Source organism: Notolepis coatsorum (assembly GCF_963971535.1).
Source record: "Notolepis coatsorum genome assembly, chromosome: 10".
NCBI classification, from domain to species: domain Eukaryota; kingdom Metazoa; phylum Chordata; class Actinopteri; order Aulopiformes; family Paralepididae; genus Notolepis; species Notolepis coatsorum.
Window position 1 is genome coordinate 34,022,816 of NC_140174.1, and position 9,417 is coordinate 34,032,232.

The 9,417-nt window shown below is 41.2% G+C and overlaps 1 protein-coding gene across 1 annotated transcript in view; it reads left to right on the plus strand.

The window, feature by feature from the left end:
* map2k6 (mitogen-activated protein kinase kinase 6) overlaps positions 1–8,910 on the plus strand; it is a gene marked incomplete at its 5' end in the record, with an annotated part of 79,256 nt that extends 70,346 nt beyond the window's left edge. The window contains 2 exon segments of the mRNA XM_084322724.1: positions 5,275–5,320; positions 6,366–8,910. Of these exon segments, the coding sequence (XP_084178850.1) occupies positions 5,275–5,320; positions 6,366–6,443 (124 nt within the window). The 3' untranslated portion in view covers positions 6,444–8,910.
* Between the last annotated feature and the right edge of the window lie 507 nt (positions 8,911–9,417).

Consider the following 9,417-nt stretch of genomic DNA (forward strand, 5'->3'; position numbering starts at 1 on the left):
TGGAGAACATTTACTCCGGGAATGTAAACCGGATATAGATGGTTTCACTGGAATTGCTACGGAACAGTTTGGACCCAAGTGTATTTCCTGTTCGTTATTGCATTAGTAAACATTGCAACAGGAAATCTACTTTTTAGAATTGTTGTCACTTTGAACGGTCACCTTTAAACTGGCCAAAATGTTTAGCTTTGCCCTCCCCAGTGCACCAAAAAAACGAATACCTATTTCCCCTTGTGGATTGGGTTGAATAAATACACAATTTTAATTGTAGTTAAAGTACATACTATCATGTTTGTGTGGTCTGTCTGGATTGTCACAACCTTCCAACTGCGAGGGGCTGGAGGTGAGAGTGTGGGCGAGGGACATTCACTGGAACAACATTTAGAGCAAGCGTGCATGGACAGCACAACACTCAGGGCTGTCCTCTCTAAAACTGTTGAGCGTAATCAGGTAGACTAGATCTGTGTGCTTGTGTGGTATTATACATGCTTTTAGTGTTTTAAGGAAAGATTCATCAGAAAGTAGAAGCGCTTCGGTTAGTACGCCAACATTCTTCTACATTTCTAGCATTTCCATTCACAAATTCATAATTTGCATTAAAACAGGTGGATAGGAACTCGCCTATACCCATCTCTAACACACACACACACACACACACGCACACACACCCTTTCAGTCTATTGTATCCTTTATTTCTATACTGTATCCTTTATTTCTCTAATGTATCATTTATCATTCCTTTCTATACTGTATCCTTTATTTCTCTAATGTATCCTGTATTCTTCCTTTCTCTAATGTATCCTTTCTTTCTCTAATGTATCCTTTCTTTCTCTAATGTATCCTTTATCCTTCCTTTCTCTGCTATCTGATCTGTATCCTTTATCCTTTCTTCCTCTACTGTATCCTGTATCCTTCCTTTCTCTACTGTATCCTTTAGCCTTTCTTTCTCTACTGTATCCTTTCTTTCTCTATTGTATCCTTTATTTCTCTACTGTATCCTTTATCCTTTCTTTCTCTACTGTATCATTTATCCTTTATTTCTCTACTTTATCCTTTATAATTTCTTTCTCTAATGTATCCTTCCTTTCTCTAATGTATCCTTTCTTTCTCTAATGTATCCTTTATCCTTCCTTTCTCTACTGTATCCTTTCTTTCTCTACTGTATCCTGTATCCTTTCTTTCTCTACTGTATCCTGTATCCTTTCTTTCTCAATTAAAAAAAAAAAAAATTGTATCCTCTTTTTCTCCGCTTGATTTTCTATTTTTCTTCCCATCCCAATTTTAGTCGTTATGCCAATACCCCCCCCCCTCCCCTACCTGGTTGTTGTGCGCATGTTCCTCCTACTGGTCGGTACAAGGGAATCCTGAAGTCCACCACATGCTTCCTCCGACACATGTAGAGACAGCCAGTGGCTCTTTTTTCACCTGGCAGCGAGGACTCTCATTGGTGAAGCGTAACGCGTGGGAGGTCACGCTGCCTTCACCATTATCCTGCCTTTCGCTGAGCAGGCGCCCAGACCACGCCAGATTACCACCCACGACTTCCCTCCCCCTAACTCAGCCAAACGAGTTAGTATTACGTAGGGCTGTCTTAAATACTTCGAAGCTTCGTTCGATGGCACAAGCTTCGAACATAAAAAAAAGAATCGAAGCAAAAAAATTATAAAATAAAAATAATATATATTAATTTGTGTAAATATTTTTTTATTTTTTTTATTTTTTGCCTCCAAAATCTTGCGCTTCCATTCCAATGAAACGAAAGTAAGCGGCGCCTTCCCGCCTCCATTCCAATGAAACGAAAGTAAGCAGCGCCTCGACTCCACCTCTCTACAACAAGCACGTGGAGATTATCTGTGTTGAAAACAACAAGGACATGTGCAGCAGACATGTCGACGAAGAAGCGAAGCAATGCCGTTTGTTATTTAAGACTGTCTGACAGATTTGTGTTCATTGTGCTGCTTTTTTAAAGTGTCCTGACCCATATAAAAATATGTCTTAATAAAACGTGCTTAATTAAGTCGAATTCTGCCTTTGTCTATCAACTACATATAAATATTTAGATAATTGTTTGCTTGATAGACGAAGGTTGCAACATAATTATGTAATGTCATGTCGTTGGCTGTGAGAGCAGCCCCACTGCACCCAGGCAGGGCAGCCGAGTGAAACCTTGTTGGCTGCATCACAGTCACGAAAGGGGCTACTTAATTCATTAATCCAATCCACTTTATTTATAGAGCACATTTAAACAAAGTTTACCAAAGTGCTGTACAAGTCCCACAGCATAAGATAAAAAAAAAAATATATATATATATATATATATTAAAGACATTTTAACTTTTTTTTTTAGTATTACGACCGGCCCAAGCCGCAGGGCAATGCTGACTCCGGGAGTTGAGACTGCAGCCTCTTGCATTGGTGACGAGCGCAATCTCCGCTACGCCACCCGACCGCCCCTATCCTTTCTTTCTCTAATGTATGCTGTATTCTTTCTTTCTCTACTGTATCCTGTATCCTTTCTTTCTCTACTGTATCCTGTATCCTTTCTTTCTCTACTGTATCCTGTATCCTTTCTTTCTCTACTGTATCCTGTATCCTTTCTTTCTCTACTGTATCTTGTAGGGGTGGGAATCACCAGAGGCATCATGATACGATACTTGAGTCACGATACGATAGTATTGCGATACTAAATATATTGCGATATGTTGAGTATTGCGATATTAATATTGTGATTTATTACCTTTTTTCAACTGCAAAGTAAAACTTTGTCAACATGTTTTATCTAATAAAATAAAGTTCAGTCTGTTCATCTCACTTCAATCATTTTTATTGCAGAACATGGTATTTTCTCAAGTAGACAGATGTAAACACTGTAATCTGTGTTGCATGTACCTGACAAACTGAACTGTTTGTATTACAGTCATATTCAAACTTAACTGAATGCACATGTGTGTGTGGACTACTGCACTATTACAGGTATTGAAATGAACAATGCAACTTCCTTATACAAAAAATTTTTAAATACAAAAAATAAAAAATGTATTATAATTTTTTTATAAATAATTAAATATCGATACTTGGCGTCCCTGTATCGATACAGTATCGCCACGCAAAGTATCGCGATACTACTACGTATAGATTTCCCCCCCACCCCTAGTATCCTGTATCCTCTCTTCTGCTGTACATACTTTCTTATTCCGCTGTATCCTTTATCATTTATTCTCCTGCTGTAGACCTATCCTCTCTTCTGCTGTATCTTCTTTTCCTCTGCCGTGTCCTTTATCCTTTCTTCTCCTGCCGTCTCCTCTCCTCTTCCGCTGTGTCTTCAGAGCTCAGCAATCAGTCCATTACTGATCTCTCTGCCTCTCAGGCAGTCCATTATAAGTCTAACTGTTGTGAAGGGCCAGATTAAACCGAATATATATATTTATTATATATATATATTTAATTGTATTTGTATATTCTCTAATATTCCCTGATATCCCTTGTATATTCCTTGTACAATATGCATTGAATATCCATTCTAGCCTACTGAACATCCCATAATAGTCTCCATTCTACTATTGGTCGAGACCTTGGTGCCAGGCTGCCATACCCCCCAGACCCAGTTCAAACGTACCGCTCAACATGTACGAACAAGTCCTAGTTCCGCGTAGGAATCTGGCTACCGCACCACTAACGGTACTATTTGTTCATAGTGCGTATATATACTGCGCTACTAAAGTAGGACTTCCTTTTTAGTCCAGTTTCTTACCCTCCAATAGAGTGACAGACGTAAAGCCTCCCCGCGACGCCACGTGTGGGAGTAAGGCCAAGTTCGGCCTACCATCGGTATTGAGACATCGTGTATATTAATATTTGAATAGTCATATTTGGCACTATATCGTCGAGTTGGACGTAGTCTATTAAGCTAATAATAGTCTATTCATATGTAGTGCTTCGTGCGGTGAGAATACTATCGTAGTCAGTACCCCATCGTTTCGGGCAGAGAACTGGCTGCTTATCCAGGGTGGCCGACCCCATGTGAGGCTGCACCCGAGGAGCCCCAGAGCCGACGAGCGAGTGGACCTGCATACCGGATTATTCTACCGACGACAGCCCGCCTTCCCAGGCACGGATTATGCTTTGTATACAGTGATTATTCTATGGATAAAGACCAACACTGCCGTGTGTTGGAAACCCCCCCCCCGGAGAGGACGACAGGTGAGGAGACACTCTACACGACGAGGTCGCTTCACGTCTCTCCATCGTGGACCGGAGGAAGCCGGCCCACAGAGAGTCCAACTGCTTTCATCTGTGGATCGAGGATCGCTGAGGCACCGAGCCGCACAACCGTGGGTTCTCCCAGGATACCCTCGGCCAGACGGATACAGCCAGACTCTACCCCCCCCCCCCCCCCTTCTCCAGTTGTCTTACAAGCGACCGGAATTCCCCCCTAGTGTATCCAGTTCTATAATCATTAAAGTATCATTGCTATTATTCCTTAAATATTCCAGGTTGTATATTTACCGCCTGCGCCATCAGAGATTGGACATTCTCTATTGATATACCAACGAATACTCATTTGCCATAAAAGTGCATCCTATTTCAAATCATAAATGTAATTAAGTGATTGCTCTACATACCTTTTGCTATGTATTAATTATTATTAAACGCAGACTTTCGACTTGGTACATTTGTGTTGGATCGTTTCATCTACGTGGGAGTGTTTACCATAATTATTTATGCCTAGTACTGGGTGGCCAGAGTCTAAAGTACAAGAGGTAGTGGTAGTAAGTATCATATCTAACAATACAGTCAGGGAATTGTACCCCTCAGTTACACTAACCATTGATAAGAGCTTGATTGCACGTCTGCCGGGGAGAATGACATTGTGCTTTGAAGGAGCACCTTTGTATTCACTGCGTTCTGTTGGTGGGTTTGTTGTGTACATTCACTTGATGGCCTCCTCGCTCACACAGTGCAAAGCTTCATGTGTCATTCACATCCTTTTGAACACCTAGCGCTAGCACACTTGTTTATATATATTTTAAGATCTAGTGTTTCTTTTTATTGTAGATTTAAACCCTTCCGGTAGTATGCATTGTGGCAACACATTCACCTGCTTGGTTACGCTTGTCTCCTATTGGAATTCCCATTGAGGACCAATCTCCTTGTTTTGTATATGCCTGATATTTCTGGGTGTCTGCCAGAATTCACTGTCATTTTGTATCATTGATTATGAATCACCACCACTGTCTATTAATCTCTTTACTTTGTCACTGTTTGCCTCCTCAGCTTAAAGAAAAATTCCAAAGAGCGGCCAAACTACACAGAACTCATGGTGAGTGTTTTGGAATTATGCACGTACTGTATGACTGGCTGAGGGGGGTTTAGGGGTTTAGGGGTTGTCTTGCCCCTGTTGCAATACTGGCAGTCGGACACTAGGGGGCAGACTAAGTCCATTAGTTCTACAGTATACTGTAGTTCGAAGTCTCAACTTACCTGAGTTGATGACATACTGGGTACATACACCAGTATAATGAATATTGATTACTGTAATATAGAATGTTGATATGACTTATATTCATACAATAGGTTTAAAAACATATTTTCAGTCATTTCTTGTCGTTTACAACAAAAGTTTACTCAATATTCTTTATTTTTATGATTAACATTTAGTAGTAGTAGTAGTATTTAATTAGTAGCAGTAGTAGTCGTATATCATTAGTAGCAGTAATACTAGTATAGCAGTAGTAGTAGTATTTCATTAGTAGTCATAGTAGTATTTCATTAGTAGCAATAGTAGTAGTATTTAATTAGTAGTAGTAGCACTAGTAGTAGTATTTTATTAGTAGTAGTAGTAGCACTAGTAGTAGTATTTCATTAGTAGTAGTAGTAGTAGTATTTCATTAGTAGTAGTAGCACTAGTAGTAGTAGTAGTATTTCATTAGTAGTAGTAGTATTTCATTAGTAGCAGTAGCACTAGTAGTACAATTAGTAGTAGTATTTCATTAGTAGTAGCACTAGTAGTATTTCATTAGTAGTAGCACTAGTAATAGTAGCAGTAGTAGTATTAGCACTAGTAGTAGTAGCACTAGTAGTATTTCATTAGTAGTAGCACTAGTAATAGTAGCAGTAGTAGTATTAGCACTAGTAGTAGTAGCACTAGTAGTATTTCATTAGTAGTAGCAGTAGCACTAGTAATAGTAGCAGTAGTAGCAATAGTAGTAGTAGCACTAGTAGTAGTAGCACTAGTAGTAGCACTAGTAGCAGTAGCACTTGTAGCAGTAGCACTAGTAGTAGTAGCAGTAGTAGTACTATCCTCATGATACGTGTTCCAGTCATATGACGGATCAGACTAAATTACCAACTATTCTCCTCCTCAGCAACACCCCTTCCTCACCTCCCATGAGGCCAAAGAGACCGACGTGGCCAGCTTTGTTAAAGTCATCCTGGGGGACTGAGCTGCCATCGTCTGCCACAGGAGGGAGGCGGGCCTACAGGAAGAAAAAAAGAAGAAAAGAAACAAAAGCACCAATTGCAACCCGTCACCTGTGGGATTCAGCCCCCCCACCCCCGCCCCACTCCCACCCCTCCCTCTTACACGTGTGCAGAAGGACAGACGAGACGGATTGGCACTCGGAGGAGAAGGATGGCCGTCCTGTGGAGGCAGCAAAAGCGAGGAGTTGCACCCCACCCCCTCCCCCGAAAAGTCCTCCTCACATACTAGATAGGGGTGGGAAGAGAGACGGAGGGGGGCAAACTATTTTTCAGGTTTGTAAGTGGCCCATAAATATAATCTGGATACATTTTAGATGTCTGTATGCAAAACTCTCCCCTCTCTTTAGATTTGCCCCTAGCCCTGTGTCCCCCCCCCCCCCCCTCCCCCCATGGCACAAAACAGCAGCTTTACAGTTGCTGGATGTTAGTGACTTGACCGTGTATGGACTTTGCCCCGTCATAATGGTCACCCCCCCCCCCCCCCCCCCCCATCTTAAAATCTGAAGTGAAAAAGAGGTGCAGACAGTAAAACGATGAATGATTATAATTCTATATATGTATAATCTAAATGTTTGTATACTCAAACAAGTGTTGCATTTGGTTTATTAATTGACTGCATGTACAGAATACTATCTGGGCTCCGTTTGCCTTTTGAGGGACAGTTCTAGAGTCGGTCGAGTGGTTGAGTAGTACAGACCTGAGAGGCTTCTAGGCCTCACTCTGGTCACAACTAGGTACTACCGTTCAACTGCTTCCCCTGTACACACCAAGAGGTCTATTACACGTTACAGGGCTTTGGCTGCCTGTGTGTGTGCGCGTGCGTCTGTGGGTGCATGTTATGTGTGCGTGTCATGCGTTTTTTTTTTCTTCAAGTGAGGCGTACCGTCGACGTCGTGGGAGTGGTGGCCAGCCATCACCTCTTCTTATTGTCTGTTCTGAGCCAATTACAACCCTCTCACCCCATCCACGTTCAAAGGTGAAAAGAACTGGAAAATATTATTATTATTGTTGTTATTGTTATTATTAATTATTGTTATGATTATTTAGATCCAGATTTATTTCCCCTAAGGATATTTACTGCAGTTATCTTATTTATTTCAACTGCTGTTTTCCCTCTGAAAACTTGATCGATCCGATAAGAGACTTTTCTTATACGTTGTTTGCGTGGATCTGTGTGCATTTCTGTTGCATCGCTCTCGTGGCTCAGACAGATAAACGCTTATTTTTGAAATTGTAAACTCGCAAGCCTTTTATTGTGCCTCTCTCTCTCTCTCTATATATATATATATAAAACGAATAAGGAGGATAAGTATGTAAGTTGTACCTGAGGATCGTCATCATGCAAGGAACTTCCAAACCTCCCTCTCTCTTTCTCTCTCCAGTCAGCTTGAATTCATGTCTGCTCCGCCTCCCATTTCACACCAGATTCCAGATCTTAATTCACTCGCTAGTCGTCAGCGTTAGGCCGCACGGTGTAGCGTAAGCCGCTTGCTTTCTGTTTCTCATTTTTGAAATCTGATCGGTTCCGAATACGACGCACCAGTGCAAAGTCGTCTACAGATCGGTAATTCTTCACATCTTGTGGCCTTGGTTCTGGGTTGTTGTTTTCCTTCTCATTATGGTTACTGTTAGTGGCAGATGGCACGGGGACAAACTGAAGCCTCTCTCTCTCTCTCTCTCTCTCTCTCTCTCTCTCTCTCTCTCTCTCTCTCTCTCTCTCTCTCTCTCTCTCTCTCTGCCATTATGCGAGTACTAGCTCTCTCACATGGATAAGAAAGCGTGAAAGTTGCAGATGGATGGCAGGGTATTGTCACACTTCATTAATATATCTGTGAATATTTTGTGGGTATGTTATCGGTTTGTGTTATATGTTTAATTATGCAACCAGTTGTCCCAAGTCACAGGCTCTTTTCGCTACATGTGCTTATAACTGCTTTGAATGTTTCTTGACAGACGGACACACGTGCTCCATGTTCTCTTTAAAGGTAGACTGAAGTACCGTCAAACAGATAAAAGAGCCCCGCTTGGTATTGCACTTTGTTTTACATTTGTTGTCTTTGTCTTATGTGTGGGTTGGATTTGAATGGGTACACAGTATAATAAGTTACTAAACTCCAACCCAAACAACAGACCAAAACACAAAATGTTAACAAAGTGCAATACCAAGCAGGGCTCTTTTGTCTAGAGGTTGCTGAAGACGACATTACATATTGTACCTTTAGGATTCACCAATTATTTATCTGGTTTTTAGATGTAAGTAAGCATCTCTATGACTGATGATGTCACTAACTAACTAACTCACTCATCAGTAACTCATGAGTTCGTTCACGGTTAGCCGCTCTGCCCCCTAGTGGCGGCACATGGGAAATGCACTTTGTGTAAAGCATTTAGCATCTATGACACTGCACAGGGCTAGATCCACAAAGAATGGATTGCACGGTGCAAGTTGCACCCTTACTTACAATTCATTATGAATTGAAAATGGGGGACCCTGATGTAAACAAGACAAAACGCGCTACGAGGGCCATTTCATGTATGCACGAGGATGGACAATAATGATGATCTAGCGTTGATTTCAGGAAGATTCGATAATCAGCCGAAAAATGACAACGTGTTTTGTGTATTCCACTAAAGGGCTATTATCGCGTCTTTCTCTGGAATTACTAGAAATCACCAAAACTATACTCGTATTCAAAACGGTATAAAACAGAAATGTACCGATGAAAAAACAATCTGTTTTGTACATGTTGACTGCAAGCAACTCACTGATAATCGACGAGTGTATTAGACCCATAGCCATAATTTAAGATATATTTTAAGCACTCGCAAATCTCCCAGTCCTCCCATTGATTAAAGCGGTGGCGCTCTAGCGCACTTCAGCAGTGGCGTCCAATGAGTTAACAATTGTGTGTATTGAGCCGTACTGTATTGTACCCA